Raw genomic sequence first — 22063 nt, 5'->3', positions numbered from 1 at the left:
CCTTAATTACTTCAGTAGTCTGATCATATCTTATAAAGTGTTAAATTCAGATTCACCTGGCCATGCTTATGGTAAGTAGTACCTTCCTTCAAAAACAGTCATAACTTTTGTATAATTCAGTTATGTCGTCCCGCCCTTCCTTCTTCTTCCCCCAGCTTTATATGCTGAGCGTGACGTCATATGTGTTTTCAGCACAAACCCAAACCATAGCCCCATACCAGCTGCTATGAAGAAAATTAACTCTACCCCAGCCAAAACCAGCACAAGTTATTTGAGAATAAACTAACATTATTCGTGAATAATATCTGCACTTGCAAATGTTCTTGCCTGTTGTATAGGGCAACTCTGACTCAGAAAATGAATAATTGATAAGGTGCAAGCCTATGAGCAATTGGGATCTTTTCTGATCTTTATGTGAGAAAGAGGCTTGTTTTCATCTATAGAATGAGCAGAATGTTTTGGAGAAATTGAAGCTGAATGGTTAAGAGCATTAAACCTTGGCTCAGTACTCTGGGGTTTTGTTCCCAGAGTTTTCACAAATGTTTGTCTGAAAGAAGGAAAGTTTACAGGAAGAGATAATGCTCAAAATTTAAGGTAATTTTAAAGTTTGAAAGTTGACTGGGTTTAAATAATTATACAGCTGCATGATGGGGAGGAGGTAGAACATGTGAGACAGCGGTAACTGTTCCTAAGCAGAGAGTACTGGATCTTAGTTCCCAGGCTTTGAAAATATTTTGTAGGTTTTCCTGACCTTCAGAATATATCTTACTGGAGATCGGATTTCCCTTTTCCTTGACTGTGTGATTTCTTTCTAGGGCATAATATATTTTCATTTTTATTTCATTTCCATAGTTCCTGTGAAATGTTGTGACTTCTGTTTGGGTTTTGGCACAGCAAGTAGCACTGTACAAAGTCTGTTGGTGCACAGAAAACTTACTTTTGACATTACAATATTTAAGACTGGATGGAGTGGCAAAAGGTCATTTGCTTTCTGACTGGGGTAGAGATGGATGAGGCTGAATTAGTAGTTCGAGAGAATTTTTTCTGAGGGGTGATATACTTTTTTTTTAAGCATAGATTATAATGCAATGATACTAGAACGGGTTGAGATCTAACAAGCTTCCAGCTTTGTAGATGATACTGGGGGAAAGGAATTGTTCAAAATTCCCATCTGTCTTCCTTAGACAAGTGTCCTCATTTATAAACCCATCATAGTCAGGTGCATATTGGAAAGACACACAATTGTTCTTCAAAGCCAACTGCATGCCTGGTTTATAGCATGCCTTTTAGGGTGGTTTTACATGGTTTTGGTTTTGTGAAAGATGTGGTTTGAGCCATAGATTGTCTTTATCTGTTTGTTAGTTAATACAAAGTTAATGTAGTTAACGTATTTCACAGAGAGCTTGATCATGCTTGCTGGATTAATTAATGTTTTAACCACAAATTCAAATTGACAGTCCACATTGTAGATGGTGCCATGTTTGTATGTAATTAGATTATCAGAGGGTGGGTCATTCAGTATTGTAGAGAAAGCTTGGTGTCCCCACCTTTACTTGTGGATTAGCAGGTGTCACTTCTTCAGAGTTAGGGGTAAGACCAGTGGCGGTATGATTGTCAGTCTTTGGTCTTGCAAGGAATGTTATTGTATCATCATAGTGCTGGAATTCAGTGAACATGCTTGGGAAAAAACTTTTTGATCTGTAAGTGGTTTATTTGGTCTGCTAACTTTGCCGTAGTTTCTGTGTCTGTACAATGGTGCAAATGATTTACAGGAGAGGTCTAGAACTTAATTATTGTTTAAAAGCATTTTTTAAGTTCCTTGAGGCAAGATGCCATGAAAATACAAAGTGCTATTAATTGGCTCATCAGACTTTAGAGAATGCCGCAGTAATTACATATCTAATAGTCTTTCAGTAGTTACTGTGGTGCAACAACTCGGCAATTCTGTTGTAAGCGAACGTTTCCATCAGTTTCTTTCAGTGTGCAACTGCAGTGTCAGGAGAAGACGGGATGGAACCAGCCTGTGAATTTTGCATGCTTTTGCATTAGAAGCATGAATGGTAAAAACATTCATCCTGATTAGCCAAAGGATGACGTATCTTTAAAGTTACTCCAGTGAATAGAGTCCGAGCACTGGCTTCGTAATGAGAAGTGGCATTTACCATGCTTTGCTGCTCTGATTATTAACCACTTTGGAAGTTTGCCCTGCAATAATGGAACAGTTCTAATCTCTTTAGAGATTAGTAAAAAGAAAACAACCTAATTTTATTTTAAGGGATAGTAAATGATTTTAATAAAGTGGCTTAACACTTGGAATTAGGACTTCAGTGGGGACCAGTCTGCCCTGCTACTTTTGTACAAATGAAGAAGGGACTGATGGTTGTGTTCAGTGTTCTGCCGTAAATCCCCCAGCAGGAGTCTGGTATGAGAGAGGACTCGAGGGAGAGGAAAAAAAAGATAAAGGAAAATAAATATCTGTACACGGTATCCCTGATTTAAAAGCACAATTCTAATACTGTACAATTCTGATTACAGAGTTGCTAGAAAAGAAAGAGTTTATTAGAGGCCTAAAGGAATAGAAATGAGATGATCACAACAGAAATATGTGCTTTACTACTGGAATGAGAAGTGTGCTTTTTTTGGCCCTGAACATGTCATGGAATATTCAAAACGCCAGTTTCATGATATAATAATGCATCGTGTCATTTCATGATAACATGACTAACAGCTAAACTCTAAAATTTAAACCTAACTTCAGCACATAAGCTTTAGAGATAAGCATATAAATAGGTCAGTGTACAAAACAGCCATGGGAAATAGCAAGGGAGGTACATCACGATAAGCATTTTTAGCGGTACACTTAGGTACACAGCCTTAAGGTGTATCCTGACCAATTAGCGGCATTTTACAGCTAAAATTAACATGCTTACATTTATCCTGACCTCACTGCAGTGTTTGTTTCTCACTATTTTCTTACTTTTAGAATTAATATTGTGGCAAGCAAGTACAGTGCAATATGGTGAATACCTTCTTTTAGAGTGCAAGCTTCTGTTTATGTTCCTTAATTTAGAACTATTCTGATCATAAAATAACTACATGAAGACTACACTCAGCAATTTCATGTCCTAGAAATTTTGCAGAGTACTTTAGAGATGCTCCTTAAGACATTTCTTCATGTCTGGCTTATTAGAGAGACAACATCACCCATTTATCTCTGATTACTACAGGATGACATACAGCATTGTGGCTACAGGGTTTAATTCTTATTTCTCTGTTCTGTTTTTGCTGTTCTAAGTAAGCAACTAGAAACCAAAACAGTACTTTCTACAGTGGAATTAATAGCTCTTCCCTGGTATGTTAATTACATCAATTGCAGATGTCACTCTAATAGCAGCTCCTACTGTTTTTAAAACTGTAAGTCTTATATAATTCCTCTTCTAATATTAATTCTGCTCAATGGTGCATCTAAAGTATAGCCATATTAACTGATCTAAAGATACCTGAAGCTCTTTAAGCAACAAGTAGTGTGGGCACCAGGTGGGGAGATAACCTTCATCTGACCTCCCACACTGTTCTGAGGGAACAGTTAGTGCTAAATAGCTTACATTAAAAAAAAAATTAAAAATCATAATACCATTTCCCAGCTGTTTAACTGCTGGAGAGCCAGAGCAAACCATCAGAGATGGGAGACAACGTTACCCAGCTCAGGCCTCTGAAATTTCTAAGTAGCAAGGAAACTTTTCTGGGTCAGTCTCAGTTTCTGGATTTGCCTCTACGTAACGTCTACCTAAACAAGACCTTTCTATAAACGCATACAAATCCTCGCTGGCGATCAGGAAGGGAGAGTTCCTTGCCTGAGAAAAACAAAAGCTATCCATTCCCCTAAAAGCTAATCCTGCCCTCAGGTAGTGCAGTTTGCTTCTCTGGCCGTCTGCCCTGACTTACAGGAGTGCAGAAGCAAAGATGAGGCAAAATTAAACTACACAAGCAGAATCAGGGGCCTCTGGGTGGACCTGCTGTCCATGGAGGACTATGTAGATAGACCTTTGAGTCACACAGTGTACACTGAGTTGTTTTTCAGAGGGGAGGAAAGGAGGTGGTAAAGGCAGCCCCTGACGGGAAAAATGGCAACGTCTCTGACATTCCTCTTAAGACCCTGCTCTCGTAAGTCCTGTCAGAGATTGAGAGGACTTTATCCAAAATCTGAGACAAGTGTGTTTTGGTCATTAAATTCTGAGACAGGTTAATGTCAAAGCATAAACCATGAGACTACAGAGTGCCGGAGAAATGGTCCATGAGGGCAGCAACCTGTTTGTCACGGCAACGGCAGAAAGTGTGTGAGGGGGAGGAAGGGATGTGAAATTGCTTTCTCTAAAAGAATACTACTTTAGAGATTACCAAAAATATCATTCATGATAGGATCCTCATTTCCTTAATTTGTTTAAAGGCTACATTTTTGATGGCTTGTTGGATTGGTTTTGGGGGTTTTTTGAAGGAATGGTAAAGGACGGCTTAAACACATCTTCACTGAAGGGAAATGAAGCTGTTGTGATTGCCTCTACACAGCAGTTAAGGCACATTTAGAATATTTATATTGTACATTCTGAATAGAAAAAAACCCCAACCCTGCCATTGTTTTGTCAAAATGCTATCGTGGGTCAAGAAAGCTCACCTCTTGAGCTAATTTGCTGGTCTTACTTAAAATCACTTGCTATTATCCAAAAAATTATTTCTCCTCTGCTCAGGCTACTACATTTGGTTAATGTCTGAGAGAAGCAGCAAGATGAATAATCGTGATACCTGGAGCCTTACTGCCAGCATTTACCGGAAGACAGAATTGTTCTCCGTCCCCATTCTCTGGGCTGTTTCTCAGAGCAGACCCAGTCTTCTCCGGAGGTTTCCTCCTGATATTTAAGCAGTTGAAACTCACTTATTCGTAGCATACGCAAGAACCTGTCTCGGTACTTTCACCCCTGACTGTTTTGAAACTATTTGAAGGAGTTTGAGCAAAAAATGCTGTAGTTACCCAAATAGGAATCTGATGAGTGAACCTAGTGCTTTAAAACACTTTTATCGTTATCTTCAGTGAATGCAGTTTTTGTCTTGCTGCTTGCAGGTTGCCATTCACTTGCATACATCTGCTTGATTATACAAAGAATGCCTGGGGGTGTTGGATTGGTTTTTGGTTTTTGGATTTTGGGTTTTTTTCCCCTCTTTCTCTTCTGGTGTGCTCACTGTTTCCAGATCATTTATGAATTTAAAATAACAAAAGCTTTATAGCACTTAGATATAGGTTTAAAGGCTAGTTTAGTCTAAAGGATTGGTGAAATCGGGAAAGTTAAGACAGAAGGAGGATAAAAGTGTACGTATTGGATAAGCCTATTAAGCAGAGGGTGCGAATTACACCACTTATGGCCAGCTACAAAAATTAGTTTAATCCCCTACTTTAAAAAGTGGCCATTTGTAAGCGTAGTCCCTTGTTTTTGGCAAAGTAATGTAGGATCCCAAAATGTTTCTGTAGTCCTAAAGACAGCAAAGCATTCTATGTAGAATGAGAGCAAAATGTGCGGTAGAAAATCAAGAAGTGGATTCACAAGGGAGATCCATTTCCTACAGAATCTGCTCAGCCACAGAAAATGAGAGCTCAAATACTCAGAGCGTACCTAGGGCTCATTAACACACACTGCTAAGCTTTATACTATGCAAAAATGAATTATTGCTTTATTGGGACACCCTCGATTATGTAACTGCACCTTAATGGAAATAAAATAGAGCATACGATTTTCACTGTTGCCACTAGCAACAGTTCTGTTATTAATTTCAGCCTACATTCCCCTCCTGAAACAAGCACTTCATTGAAAGAAAACCCTGTGGGACAGGTAATGCAGAAGGTTGTTAATGCAAAGTGAATCAGTGCTTTTGGGATATGTACTAAGAGTAACAATGAACATACTTCTTTTTGCATCCCATCCTCGTAATTTTTAAGAAAATCAGGAATTATAATTCCTATAATTCCCTTCCAAAAGCTTTTTTTAAATGTGCACTGTCAGCTAGCATCTGTGCAGTCATAATCCTGAAATTGTAGCTTTAACATATATTTCCATATTTTCTGGAAAATATCCACATTTGGGGAAAATTCTCAGCCTGATTATCTAACAGAGAAGTTTTTCTTTGTAAAAGTGAATATAAAATTGCTAAGTATCCAATTTAGGAAAGCTTTCCTGTACAGCACAGTAGTTAAGCTGGGACTGTCTGAAGCACTGGGTTACTTGCTCTCCCGAAATGGGACCTATTCAGACAGTAACAATTCAGGATTGGATTTAAACGCTCATCTTTCCTTCCATTTTTCTTCAGTTCCACCCCAACGGTATTTCTTTATCTATCGCAGCCCCAAAATTGTGCTTTTGTGATTGAGTAGATTTTATTAAAAGCCTGAAAATTCCCCCAGACTTTGGTGAACTGAAAAAACCAGACTTTATATTCCCTGAAATGTCATTACCTATTTTTTGAAGAAAATAAATAAGGCTTTTTAATTAAAGAAATATCTCTTTGTACAGGGAAATATTGAATTTGTATGTACTATGATGAAATAATGAATTCCATTCAGGCAAATTTATATATCATATAATATGTGTGGGTTTGTTAGGTGCCATAAAACCGCTATCGTAAACATAGAGAAGTCAAAGTAAAATGGGCAAACACAATCCTGGTATAATTCCACGGACTGAAATGTATTTTTGCTGTTGCTTAAAGTAACCCCAAATCTGTGTTACTGGTTTTAAGTATAATCTGCCTGAATGTCAGTCAGTTATAGAATTAAACAGAATTTAATTGTCATCAAATGGTAGAAATAAGTCTTTGTCTTTAATGATGAGCTATTTTTTTCCTTCCATATAAAGTAATTTGTGAGTAAAAGCTTAACCTTTTCAAAAATGCTCTTTTTTATGAACTGGAAAAAAACAGCTTTTGCACATTCTTTCATCAAAAAATCTCTGCATGTTAAAAAGATCTGCATCCCAGTGCTGACGCTTAGGGCAACTTCAGCAACCTCTTTGGCTGCACCCACAGGAAAATAGATGTGTTGTGTGATGTATTACCTGCTCACCATAGTTGCCTTGAAAGTAAGATTATGTAATGACCATGCTAATAGCTATGGGAAACTTGTGACATGCTCCATATAAACAAGAAATCCTCAGAAACCCAGGCAGACTCAAAGCACACTGATTGCTTATGCAGTTAATAAAACATGCCCGTTCAGGGTGCGTTACAGGAGATCCCATTCACAGTTACTATAAAGCAAATGTGCATGTTAAGTATATTTATGTGAAGATGAACTCCAGAGCAAATAAAGCTGTATGTAGCTGCTTTTATCCCAGAAATATTTTATTACCACAAAGCAGACGGCTACTTCCTTTTTCTTTTAAAGTTTTTATGAATTTCAGTAATGTGCCTATATGTCCCCTTTTTATTCAGATACATCTGTAAAAATGAGGTAGGCAAGATGTCTACAGGTTTTATTAACCAGGAGAAAACATGCCAGATTTCAGCTAATATCCATGGAAGTGCGTAATGTGTTGAGCATTAATTAACTAGATATTTTGTGTTAGTTACTACTTTAAAGACAAGATTGGTCTTTATTTTTCTCTCAACCTGGAAAGAAAGTGTGCACTTGTATTGGGGTAAAATAGTACTTTTTTCTTTTCTTCTGGTCTTGTAATGTACCTTCTGGCACATCTGTTGCTGCAGTTGAATTTTTCATAAATGAATATCATATGCTATTGAATTGTAACAGTCCTATGACATCAAAGAAGCTACAGCTCACTCATAACTTAAGTAGAATTCAAGTACATGTACTTAAAATTACAGTCACTTCCCTCTTACCTCCACCTTACTCACCCTCATACCAAGCATTAAGTGGTTATCAGATGAAAAATCGTAGTTCAGAGCTCAGAACTCCTCCTTCTCCAGTCAGTTGCCTAACCATGAGTCTGGCACTCTGCCCCAAACCTGAGGCCTTTTTTCAGGCTGTGGTAGTTTGATCAGTAGAATAGATTGCAATGTCATCTAGATAGTCTTTCACTCAACAGCAGGGAGCTGCAAGACAGTTGTAAACATAAACCCCTTGGTAGAAATTTGTACCTATATAAACACTAGTAGAGCATTACAGCAAACACTATCACCTTTCCTAGTTTAGAAGAAAGGTGTCTGCTTTCCGAAGGGAGCTTCATGCTCCCAAGTAAGCATGTCCTTTTAGTAATGGGTGAGGTACCTAAGCCCACAGGAGGAATGACTATAACAGCCTCTCGTCTTCAGTCCTGGGTCTTCAGGCTTCCTTCTAGACTACCTGGCTGCTCAGACCGTGCAGGCAGATGTTTGTTTCTTCTCTTGAATGTTTCCTCCTAACACCACTCTGTAACTTTACAGTGTATATAGCAACAAGGAGCCAAAATTTGAAAGTTTGAAGCCTTCTGCTAACCTGAAACTATTTTCATGAACTGAAGAAGTCTTAGGGATACTGAATACACGCTTTTCACATTCTAAAGTAATTTCTGTGTGTCTGCATAGGGTGGAGGTGGAATAAGGTTTGTTTATACTCATCATAGAAGACTGATCAGCTTTTAAGAGCATCCAACTATCCCTCCAAAGCACTATATCATTCTCATTTTCATAGCATTTTGTTCCCCACAGGAGACATACTGTGCATTACCTTGTTTCATTCTCACCTTATCTCTTTCTCCTTCAATAACAAATTCTTTTTTTGAGGGAAAGGATGATCCTGTGGTGGAGATGCTATCTTAAAACTCAGATATGTAGGTTTGTTTCCAGAAGACATTCGATTCATCATCTGTGAATTGAGGATAATGTTGCTTTTTCCACTTTCTAAGAATCTTATGAAAATGAGTCCACTGTGGATAGAAAGGCATTCAGATACTATGAGGATGAGTGTTGTGGAAGGAACTAAATGTTCTCTGTTCTAAAACAATCGAATGAATGCCAAGCAGTGGCGGTGTGAAATGAGTGAAATTAAGCTCTGGCTCAAAACAGGTGTTTTTCATTCCCACAGTTCATTGAATCTGACTCTGGTTTTGATGCCATATAATAAATACACTGTCATTTGTTTAGCTGAACTGAATAAAATCATTATTACAAAGTGCTAAGTGATCTGCACAGTAACATTTTTTAATGTTATTTGGCACACATAAAATAAAAATAGTAATAAAAATTACTCATATAGTAATAAAAATAACTTCCAGTACAGAAAAGATACTAATCACATCGGTTACCAAAAAGCAGCAGGAGCACATGAAATAGTTTACATGGTTTTCCAGATCCAACTAATCTCTCTTTTATTCTAAAGGTATTCAGATGATACTTAAAACTTTTCCTGAAAGCTTTCATTACATTTTAATGGATGTTACCCTTTAAACAAGTTGGTTTAAATCCCCTTGGTTTAGAAAGACTTCAAATCAAATTCTATCTTCAATGCTGCTTTTTAAGTTATGTCCCACTTGCTGTTCTTGCAGATGAGGAAATGTTTTTAATCTTTTGTAAAGTGCACAGCTGAATGATCTAATTTAGCAGTGGTTTCATACCACTGGGTTCTATTTGTTGCCATTTAATGACTTTATTCTGCCTGTGCCTTCATTTGTACATTGCAGGAACAAATGGATGTAAAGTAAATGATTAATTTTTACCAACTTCAGAATGTCAGTGAGGCTGTCTGTATTAGAATGATATTATCAACTTTTTAAAAATCATGCTATTAGGACTTTCTGGAGGACAGTCCTTTCATAGGAACCACTAATGAGTCAACCACCCACCTCCAGCTTGAAACACAAATGTAGCAGATCTGGAGAAAAGGATAATTGTTTGCTATTTTTGCATGTTTTACTTTAAGCCACAATCCAAAAAATATTTAAGTCAATCTAGAAACTACTTTGGCTCCACTGGGCTTTTTGAGCAAGCTTTAAGCGTATAGAGAAGGGATCATTGTATTTAAACTGGAAACTGAAATGGTGTATTTGTACTAATAACTGAAAGTGAAGAAGAGGCTTCAGTAGGCTCTACAAAGATTTTACACCAAGTTGTGTAAGTGATTATGCCTAACCACACTTTTCAGAGGGATTTACCGTGAAGACTCCTGAGAGGTTCTACTAATTTAGTTATTAAATTGTGACTTCCTACTCATAGGAGTAGCAGAGATGCTGCATCAGCAGTAGCACGTTCCTGCAGCACATGGAGGCACAGACACACCAGTGCAGGCAAGTCGCCCAGGAGCAGGGCGCGTTGTTCCCACGAGAAGCTGCCTGCACGCGACTGCGGTGTGCCGGGGCAGGCCGGCGGTACAGCACGGTGGTGCAGCACGGCACCACGCACCCTTGCTCCCCTCACGGGAGAATTGCATACCTGTACTCCATCGTGTGGTACCGATATGCCCAAAAGAAGCTGAGCAAAAACTCAGTTGCAAATTCCCAAGTATCATTGTGTGATTTGTACTCAAGAAGGAACCCCCCTGAACTGGGAAAAGGAAAGAGGGTAGCAACTTTCCTCCTGTATATCTCTGTAACAACTGACAGGTAGTGCCAAATTCACTCCTTGAAAACTTCCACGTGCACAGAGGTGTAACATAGGCTTGACAGGGGTTTTTTTCCTTTTTTTTTCCCCTCTTCCCTTTTATTGTTGGAAGAGGCTTATATCAGACTTTACCTAAAGGATTTTCAGCAGCTGCAAGCAAGAGCATTGGTACCCTTCCCTTTAACTTGTTCTGACATTGTAACGTTTTGACACTCCTTCATTTTGCAAATGATCCAGGTTTCTTTTTCAAAATCTAACAGTTTCATTACCTGGGAACCATTGCTTCCCAGCCAAATACATAAATGGTGACAAGACAACTTGCAACATACAATAGTGAAACATTCTAGTTCTTTTTGCCATATTTTGACATGAATTCGAGAGTTTCTTTACTTCAGAAATCAAAATAAAACTTTGGGACTATGAAGAGGAGAGAAAAATGAGTATTAATGTTATACAGGAAGTCCTAAGAAAATGTTAACTAAAATTCATAAAATTTATGTGATGTTTCATGCCTCCGCTGTGAAGTCTGTGCAAGTGGGTTATTTAAGGCAGTTGGATTATATCAACTAGTTGTATATTATTAATTTGTGGGTTTCTCATCAGGCATTTCACATCCTTTCAATTTCTACCATCTGCCAATAAATTATTGCTAAAGAGATTGGGCAGCAAACCCAACCACTGTGCCTTTTCTGTAGATTGCTCTCTATCTATAGATTGTTCACAAGGCTGTGAACTTGCGTGGTGGATAGCATCTGTTTGCCTGGGCTGTTCAAGTTTATCATGTTCCCTTAAAAATGTGGAGGTCAGCTGGAGAGGCTGGAGGCAGAGGAAGGTGGCTGCTTTTCTGGAGCAACTCCTGATATCTGTCTATCAGTGCATGTAGAAGTAAGTATACACTGGCATTAATAACAGTGTACATGTTACGTTTTTTAATTAAATTAAAATTACAAATCTGCATGATGGAGATGACTGCATAATTAGAATATCAGTCTGGTATAACAATGATTTCATTCAAGTTGCAGCTTAATCCTGTGTAATTGTCAAGGAACTCTAGGTACCAAAAATGTGTATTTTCATTCCAGGCCCAACAGAATGCTGGATTCTGCATCTTTTGATTTTGGTTACTGTTCAGGAAGTGGTCATGAATTCAGCTCTTGCATCTGAATTTTCACATCCCTTAAAAATGCAGAGATGTCTGAATGCCCGATGCTCTGTTCCTTATTCCCTTCCCTCTGCACTTCCTACCAAACTATTAATCATGGTTCATCCACTCTTGGTGTGCATTTTTCATTTGTATAGCACACATTAAAATACTTTCAGACACAGGCGATTGGGATGTTACTGACATAATTATTGGCTTTTATTAGATCAGCAGTGTATTATTTTAATAAACATAACCTTCTATGCTCACAACAGACTTTCTTTGGGCTGTACAATACATAGTTAATAATTTTGAATGCAAATGGCAAGTAAATGAAGATATGCCTGGCTGGAGAGTCTTAGGATGTTGAAACAAGAATTAAAAATTTAGGCAAATTCTATCAACAGATAAAGACAAATAATGTCTTTTTAACTTCAGATTTTTATCTTCATTCATCTGATCAGTTTCCTTTTAAATCACTTTGAGGGAAAAGCTGTCTCTTCCACTTTTGAAGGCATGGAGGTAAGAAGAAGGTTGCCATAGTTGAACCTGGACGTGATGCATCTCTCCTGCATGGAGCACACCTCTGCTCAGTGCTGCCCAGCGCAGCGGGGAGCCTGGGAGAGGGTTGTGCTGGCGGCTCAGCCTGCTGCTACTCACCCAGGGCTTGCCCCGGTGACTCTGCCCGCTGGCGTAACTCTGCTGCGTGCTGTTTGATTGCTCACTTTCATCTTAAAATGCTTTTTATTCAAACTATACTAGTAGTATGGGAGTTTGATTAAATCTTTTTATACTTACCTGCATTTATAGAGTCAGACTTTCAGGTATGTTAGCTAAGGACATTTAATGTAGTATAGGCTTTGGCCAAGCATCTGTATTTTTAAAAAGGATTTTCAAGAAATGGCTTATCCATCCACTCAGGCTGAGGGAGAGGTCATGTCACATATGTATTCCCAAGGCTGAAAACCTTGTGTGTTACAGAGAGGGCCCATCAGCGCTGTAATTACCTCGCTTTGGTAAAAAGAGGGAGTCAGAAAATATTGAGAGTGGTGGAAACAACCAGTGAATATTATTTTCTTTAAACAGGGGTGCATATGGACTAGAGCTAGTCTAGAACTATTGCTGTCAAGCAGGAAATTGCACGATTATCATAAACTGAAAGGTCAGCTCAGTTGGAAGTGCCAATTACTGGTAATGTATGAGGCGGGTTTCTTAGTCTAATTGGGAAATATTTTTAAAAGACAGTAGAAATCATGTGAGTGACTTGTGAACTTTGTGTTCCTCTAGGCGAATTACTGGGGTGGATTCCTACGGGAGATGGGGAAAATGCTTCTAAAAAAGTGTGATAGATGTCTTTTGGGCATCAGAGCCTTGTTAGCGGACTCCTGCCTTTGTCCTGTGTTGATTGTACCGATATAAAGTTCAACACTGCTGATGCAGGAATTCCTGCAGACTTAGGAAATAATCTTTGTTCAATGCCTTGCCACACTGTGGGCTTCCACAGGTGGGTGCTGTATTTCACCCTGTAATTTTTATGTGAGTAAATGGAGAGCAGAAACAAAGTGCTATCAATGACTTGACTTGGAGGAGATTGCAGTGCATCCACCGTGGACTCTTCACATCCTTACATATATGAGGATAAATAAATAATATATCATACATGCTCACAGGGTGTGTTAGAGTGCCTAGAGCAGGAGCCTCTAGCTTTTGCCTGCCTCTTGGCCCATGGAGCTATAATGCATTAAGAGCAATTTTTCTGTCTTTGCTTGCTTTAACCTGGTAAGTCCCTCTGACCACAAGGATTGTCAGAGTCACAGAATCAACAGCCCAAGACACACTTTTTGCTAATAAACTACTACATGCAGACTAACAGCCCAGTATACAGCATGGTTATCATCTTGTGATAGTGTTACCAGAACAAACTCAGTTTGGTCATATTGGTTTGGGGTATTTCCCCAATGCAAAGGCCATCTTATTTATACCTGTCATCACAGTGAACCGCTCTGAAAGCTTTCCCTTCAGCTCGTAATGCAGAATTAACATGGTCTGTGAACTGCTATTGGTGTTTTAAGCTCACTTCAGTTCCTGCAGAAGGGAAGGAGACTGTGCCCAAGGTCTGACTGCCTTTGCTTGCTGCTCTTGCCTCCTGCATTCATATAGGCTCCTTGATGAACCCTGTGCACCTGAGGACACGAGGTGCTTGGATAACAAAAACGACAAAGAATATTTCTCATAGTCAGAATTTGGAGGCACAGTTTGATCTAGTACCTCTTTTTGCTGTAAAACATATTACTTTCATTGTAAAATTGTCCCAATCACTCTTGTTTTGTGTCTCTTCACAGAGCGATGAGGTTTTAACAGTCATCAAGGCAAAAGCACAGTGGCCTGCCTGGCAACCTCTGAATGTGTAAGTAAGTAGGGACTAGTATGTCTCAATAGCCTTGTGTTCAGTGTTGGCTAATGGACTGCTCTAAACTCATTGCCTCCTATAATCATTCACTCTTCTACAGAAAGAGTCTAAAAATATTTTCATAGATGAGTTCTTAATCTTTCCCCGCCCCCCAACAATTGCTTCTCTCATTCTTTCCTCCTTAGCATCTCTCCATTTTTTACATGCTTTGGTTCACTGTTACAGGAGAAGGATTATCCCGTGGAGTTTGTGCCTTCATTGAATGATGATGTTTATTTAGTGCTTGCTCGAAAATGTATTGTACCATTCTACATGTAGTATTTTTATAACATCCTGTGTCATGCACTGTGGCAAGGCGCTGTGTCAATACAGCAAATCCTCAATCCACAAACAAAAAACTCCTAAAGGACTAATTCTTTAAAATGCTTGTCTGAAACACTCTATGATAGCATTATGATCCTGATGGTAGTATAACCATGGTTGTTTCACCAAGTTAGACAGCTAACTAGCTTCCCAGGATTCTTGCTTTGGGCTGTCTGGCACTCAGCAGAAAAGAGGACAAAACTCTTCTTTCAGAATATCTTGAATTTAGTGATTGTCTGGGAGCTGTGGGGGAAGGTTGAGGTGGTGGTTCCTACATAACTTATCTGTGCTTGGCCCAAAGTTCATACTAATTATCCAGACTGAAATGACTGAGACTTCCAAGAAGTGACTAAAGATGAGAACCCATTATAACGGGTCACCCCATTAACTGAGAGTCAAATTAAGTCCTTGGAGAAGCAGGGCAATTAGTCTACTGCAGGACTGTAGGGACCAAGTAGTCCTGTTTCCTCTGTAAAAGGTATAAGGGAAGTGTTAGTGGAATACTGTGTCTGGTTTTGTCATCTGTATTTCAGAAACTATGTGAAAATTTGGAGGTTAGTCAGAAAAAAGCTGCAAGAGTTCAGTTTTTAGAAAACTTCCCCTACCATAAGAGGCTTAGAAACTCTTAAGCAGCTTAGGACTTAAGCTATTCAGTTTATTCCCTCCCCCTCTGGAAAAAAAAAAAAAAAAAAAAAAAAGGTTAGGAGGTGAGCACAGCTTAAATAGTGAAAAGCTTTCTGATAGCTGATCCTTCTTTAATCTAGAAAAAAACCCGTATGAAATCCCTCGTAGCATGGAAGCTAAGGAAATTCATGACAAGGAAAAGGTATGGGAAAAGGCTTTGACAGTGTGACTAACCTTCAGAGCAGCTTACCTGAACATGAGATGGATTTTCCATCACTTGAATATATTTTAATCCTCAGACAGAGTTGTAGGCTCTGCACAGGAATTGTGGGTTAGACTTTTTGTGGCTGGCGTTAATGCAAGTGGTCAGTCAAGGTGATAGTAATGGCATTCTTTACTTATGGTTTTACTCTCCTGAAATTCTCAGTGTATGGATTTGGTAGTGTTTGCCAGGTAGTGGTTGTGGATAGCATTTTTTTTCCCCTGCTGCCTTCTTTCTATTCACTCCAAACTAACACTTTAAAATGGAAACTTCCTTCCACTTCTCTGTTCTACTGCAGTGAGGTCTCTGACTGAAACAAGCCATTTATATTTTCCTTCCAATTTCAGTTACTTTCCTGAAGCAACATTATGTATGGTGTTTCTGTATCAAAGAGAACAATACTGTTAGGAATTCACTGTTCTGGGTGCTTGGAAGGCTCTGGCATTGACAGGAAAGCAGCTTTGTGCTTTGTTCACGGAAAGATGGAGAGAGGATCTCCCGCTCCAGAGTCTCAATCCATCATCTTTCAAACACACTGACTACATTACATAAGAAGAATCAAAGCTAAGTAAAGTACGTTACCCCTGGTCATAATAGCTAGTTTAACATAGCACTAAGAAACTTCACAAAAAGTTTGAGTGAAGGACTTCGGAGGCTTTCTAGGCATAGTCTTTCACAGACATGCCTGCAAATGCTTCTGCAACGTCCTCCAGATGTTCTTCCAGTCAATTCTTACCTTTTCTATATGGTGATTCTCACGTTTCAATAACATCAAAAGGAATAACTTTTGGTACTTGTGCTTTCAAATGCTGTATAAAGGTTCCCCTAACAAATGTCCCTTCAGTTTACAGGTAGTGTTGGATATTTTGCTTTTAAAATAATTTTTTATTGTTTTTTGCCATGATGTCCTTATTTTTGATTCCATTTTAACATATGATCTGAGCTTCAAAAGAAGACAAACTTTTCAATAGCCATTAAATTCTGGTGTTAATTTCCCATTTGCTGTTATAGATGGTCCTTCCTGGAATTCAGATTGGAGCTGTGCAAGTATTGGATAATGACTGCTCAGAATAAACATTTGGTCTATTATTATGCATAACACAGCCACTTTACTAATCAAGAATTGACTAAAAGTCACGAATAACCTTCTTTTGCATAATAATGAGTTAGGTATCTAATATAGAATACAGCATGATAGTGGTGCCAAAGTGGTGTTACAATGTGTCACAATAGCACAGCCTAAAAACCTTCCTGAGTGTGTTTTACAACAATTATGAAATGCATAACACTAGTGAGCCAATTTACGGAGGCCTAAAGTGCCAAAAGTTGGCAAATTCAGCCTGCTCACACTACAAAGTTTACCTCCTGAGTCCAGATAGTAATTTTTATTGCTAACCCTATCCAAGTTATAGTACCAAGTTAGTTATGGCGATTACGCTTAACATCAGAGGGAGGAGGGGAACAGTTACCTCCAAAACTTGTGAGAGGGCTGTAAGAGTATTGATGTATTTTCACGCTGCTGTGGAGAACCCGGGATGAGGCACCATGGAGGCCAGGCTGCCACCCCGGGTGAACGCGCTATCTGAGAGTAACAACCCACAGTTAATAGGGCTGGAGTGCAGCGACATTCACAGGGGTGGTGGCAGACACTCTCTCCGCATGCAGAGGAGACTTACGGGCTCGATAGTTGCTCATCGCAGGCACCAGCTCACTCAGACCCATCCTTTTCAGTGGAAACCCACCAGCCAGCCGGGACGGGCACTGCACCTGCCCCTGGGGCTGCTGCTCCCCTCCCGTCTTCCCAAAACAGTGAAGGAGACAGCAGCATATCCTCCTTTCCCTGCAGAGGCTGTAGCAAGGCAAACTGCTAATTCTTGCCCACATCTTGAGCAGTTGGTGAGCCCTTGTGTTTCCATTCTGGTCACCTGTAATAATGTGTGAGAGGATGGTTTTGGCGGGGCACCACTCACAGATTCGTCACGGAGTTAAATGGCTTTTCTTCTACTCTGTCGATGCCGGTCAATGAGGCTGTGACCCCTGAGGCCAGTCGTACCTCATTAAGTAATGTTTCAAGCTCTGTAGGGATTGAGGGCATAAGGTGTATAAGTCTGTGTCTAAATCTGACAGTGATGCCAAAACACATGACACCAGAAATAAGGGAAATATAACTGGGAGCTTTTCTTCTGCTTAAGGAGGAGAAAACAGAATTCTCAGTGCAGATCCAGTGGGCACAAAGTGCGTCCCCAGGGAGAGGTCTTTGGCTTCAGACATGAGTTCAGATGCAAGAAATTATAGAAGGGGCTGAGACAAGTTGCCAGCTGTAAGCAGGGAAGGATATAATGACACTAAGTAATTTTCTCAAGTGCTTTCTGTTAATTACAATTAAGGCTAATACTTTTTAACATAGTCATCTCCCAGTACAATATAATGCTGTGGAAACTATATCCTGCCATAGACTTAACAGTTCACTGTCTTTTATCATTGCTCTCCTCAGTTCCTCTATATGCCTGTTCTTTGTCACTGTTTTTCTTTTTCTTTTTCCTTCCTATCACTCATCTTCATTATCCTCCATTCAGTTTCTTATCCAGGAAACCAGCATGCAAAAAACTCTCCTGCATGCAGGAGACAGTTTTGGGTGATCCTTGTGAACTAGCTTTATGGTTGCCCAACCGAGAGCACAGTATTGGTAACACAAGGAGTGCCAGACCAAGTAATAAAACACTTTGCTGTTTTGCTTATGTTTGTATTACCAAGTTGTGTGTCTGAAACTCTGACTTTAAAGTACTTGCAGGGAATGCATTCTTCCTTGAGTGTAATGCTATCAGTATACAGCGTGCTGTCAAATGAAAGTAGTTTTTCTTATCTTACTTGTATAAACAAGAGCACAGCTCATTGCTTCCTTCCTCTCAGCTCTGTTTCAGGCAGAATGAAATTTCACTTTCATATTCAGCTGCAAATCATTGGCCTTTGGCAACACGGAGGATAAAATACAGCAAATACAGATAGTACAACTGGTACCCAAATCTGCATATCTGGCACCTGTAAAATAATCAAGCCACAACAGAAGAATTTGGGGATAAAGAAGGCAAGACTTTTCAAGATAGTATACATCAAGTTCCACAGGAGTTAATACCTTTAAAAATCTTGCCTTGAATTCCCTTCCCCCAAATGGATGCTTTTGTTGTTGTTGTTGGCTGTATTCGTTATGCCTTTATTTCCAATCCAGAGATCTCTATTGTGACAACCCCCTTTTTCGTTCCACAAGCACTTTTATCTAAGTAAGAGCTTCCCAGGATAATCCACCAGAAGAAAATAAGCACAAATCCTGATCAATTAGTCCCACTCTACACTGTGAATTATAGAGTCAGTTACAAGAAGAAAAATGGGACCCTTTGGGGAGGCGTGGGGGAGAGTCGGTTGTGGGGCATGGAAGAAGCTGTCAATTCCACATCTTGGCATGAGCTGGATTGTCTTTAACGTGGTGAAAACTGAGCCACACAGTGTTGTCAGGGCACTTGCTGCTTTTACAGCTGCCTGTTTTTTCACGGTCACTATGTCCTCCGTGATTCCTCACCACCAGGGAAAGGCATTATTGTACAGGTGTCAAACATAGCAGCATGTTTGTTGTGGTGGTTGGGGAGTGAAAGAAAGCAGATTCTTCAGATGGATCTCTGATTTTCCAAAATGGCAGGACCTCCAAGACAAGATACCACATCAGAACAAGGAATATCAGTTCACCATACAGTTCTTAGGTCTTGAACGAAAAAAAAGAGTGGAATTGAAAATGGGTAGTTGGACAGGAGTCACACATTAATAGACATTTGTCTGGGTAGTTTGACATTTCAAAAATATGTCCACTATAACTATATGGCTCTTTCTTAATATAGGCAAAGGGAGAAGTATTTGAATGGTAATTCAATGTGTCTAATCACTTATTTGTAGTTCCTGTAAACCAGGAAAGTGTTCAGCCCTATGCAATACTGTGGAATACGGACTTCCATGCACATATAGCCTAAGATTGACAAATACAAACACGGATCAGACATAGGATGGAACTTACTCTCCAGTATGTCACATATTCCATTATTTAACATTCAGTATCTTATAAATTATTAAATACTGCTACAGATAGTGTGCCTTTCCGAGTATTTTCATGTGTTCATTCTGGCTTTCCCTGAAATATTCACAAGCTTTACTTTTCATACTCATGTATCTCTTTACTTTTTTCTTTTATGCAAGAACACCACTGCTTTCCAATCTTTTTATGTCCTCAGTCCATTCTTGATTTCAACCAATGCACGTCAAAGTGATAGGCATTTTTCTGAACTTTTTGAAGGTTGGAAATAGTTCTGAAGTATTTGAAGTTTGGAAAATTATCCTCTCCTTTATGTCTCTCCTGTTTCCATTTCATCTCTCCATGCTGTTTGTGTGAGTAGCCATGGTCCTTTGGTTTTCCCTCAGCCACTTGACTGTGTGCAGAGTTTACTCTTTTTCTCATCCATTTAAGCAGCTCTTCCCCATTTATTTGGAGATTACCTGAAAACACTCCAGTAAGCACTTGAAAGTGAAGTTTAATGGAAAAGGAGGCCTATTCCTGTATACTACAGATGGGTAGAGCTATTTAGTCCAAACAGTTTATAAGTTAGTATGGTTACCTCATCATCCCCTACAAATTATGCCCTCAGTCCACTTCCATTTCAACTTTTACATATCCTTGATATTTTTTTTTTGACTACAAAGATACTAGGGCTGTTTTTCCTGGCTTGCAAGGAGGATATCAGAAAATGATAGGACAGGATACTCCCAAGTATGGTTTTCCGCATCGAGTTAGATAACACGACTAAACATGGCAACAAAGTAAACTGTTCCAGAAATCAAATGAAGAGTATTCTATAGAAAGGGCATGGGAAATGCAAAAGTGCTCTGATCCAAAACATGTTTGAGTTCTTGGATCAAACTAGCTGGGGGAAAAAAATGCTGACATACTCTTTTTCATTTTCCTTCCTTTGTTCTTGAATGAAAGCTCTTTCAATCTTTACTTTCTTCCAGAGTTGTTCTGCCACAATTTGAGTAAAGAATGTTTGTTGTATGTTTTGATCCTGCAGTGAATTTGCTATGCTCAATGAGTCTTCATTACACCATTTGGGAATCGAAAACTAAGCCACAGATGAGTAGGGAATTTCATCTGTCTGGGGTTTCAGCAGTTGTTTGTTTCTGGGTTTACCTCTTTTTTACTTATGTTTTTTACTTTTTGCTTTTTTTTACTTTACTGTAATCTTCTGCTATTCTTATGCCCACGAAACTTCTCTTCCTTAAAGTAGCCTCCATATCTAGGTCACTGAATGATTACTTAGATGTTGTTAGACAGAGAACCACTGCAGTCAGAAATGGAACTCTTTGCTGTCTTCCGAATTGTAATGAGAGAACTGCCTCTCCTCATCTTATGCTTCATTGTAAAAGATCTCAATTTATTGTGTCTGATATTCTACGCTTTACAACTTATACAGCCTTAATGTGGTTTTGTCTCACTGATAAATATCCTTGTATAAAACTGCCCAAGATTATGTATACAGTTGCATACTCCAAAGAAGTCTTCAGCAGTGAAAATGGCTTTAATAAAAACAATTTGTGACTACATTAATGTTACCAATATTATCTAATCAGTTCCATCAGATGGCAGAGAGCTGAAATGTAAACGTTATCCATGTAAACATGATGTGTTGCTGAACCTCTCTGTTGACCTCACATGTTGCAAGTTTTGTGAGGTTCAGAGAGAGGGACTAATTTATGAAAGAACACTGGAAGACATTTAGGCATCAATTTGCTGTAAACACCTAATTCTGAAACTTTCAGTTCCTGAAGTGTTTGCATACCTAAATAGCTATTAATAACATTACTAAATGCATAACAATACAACCAACTGTCAGTGTTCCCAAAGCAAACTACATTTTCATAAGGGTGAGGGGACCTCTGTTAGACAATAGATCACAACTAAATCATATTAACTTCCATTATCTAGTTGTTGGCCTGCCTATTCCATCAGTGATGACCTGACCTGACAGAAATCTTCAAGTATACCTTCTAAGTTAGCCACACCCCCACACGGTCAGCGAAATAGAGGGTATCCCCCAATATGGAGAAGACTCTCCTGATACTAGGAAGGTCTAAGTTTAATTCTCCTTTCTTCCTGATGGGATTTGAACGGTAACTATCTCTGCATGGAAAATTCAAACCAGCAACCTACACAGTGAGAGCCCTTTACTACCTCATATCATGTTCTTCTAGCTCGAGCCTTGCTATTTTGCATGGAATAATCAAACGTTTATTAACCAGAGAAAGCAAGCAATCACTAGGATTTTCCCCTCAAGAAAAAGGAGGAGAGACAGAAGAGTTCTCTAAAGGACATTAATTTCAAAAATGTTTGGTAAACAGTGAGTAAAGCAGCTTTGTGAGATGGGGAAGGGGCCTGTGTGGAATAAGTACAGATCAATTGCATGTTCTCATTAATTAGAAATCACTCTGTCTTTATTTTGTGGTACTTATGCAAGGATGATAGCTTTTTCAGTTCCCTGGCTGCCTTGGAAGAGAGACTGTTTCTGGCCAACAAAAATATTTTGTTCTATTTCCAGGTTTTTAGCCTTTTTTTTTTTTTTTTAACACCTTCACATTACTTAAAATAGAATGCATG

The 22063-nt window shown here is 39.1% G+C and overlaps 1 protein-coding gene across 2 annotated transcripts in view; it reads left to right on the top strand.

Moving 5' to 3' along the window:
- The window catches only part of SPON1 (spondin 1), a 203666-nt gene that overhangs the window by 157471 nt on the left and 24132 nt on the right, over nt 1–22063 (top strand). For both annotated transcript variants that reach the window (XM_075755244.1, XM_075755245.1), the window contains exon 7: nt 14059–14123. In XM_075755244.1, the coding sequence (XP_075611359.1) occupies nt 14059–14123 (65 nt within the window). The remainder of the gene's footprint in view (nt 1–14058; nt 14124–22063) is intronic.

Source organism: Balearica regulorum, chromosome 5 (assembly GCF_011004875.1).
Source record: "Balearica regulorum gibbericeps isolate bBalReg1 chromosome 5, bBalReg1.pri, whole genome shotgun sequence".
Classification (NCBI taxonomy): Eukaryota; Metazoa; Chordata; class Aves; order Gruiformes; family Gruidae; genus Balearica; species Balearica regulorum.
This window is presented reverse-complemented; position numbering and strand designations above follow the sequence as displayed.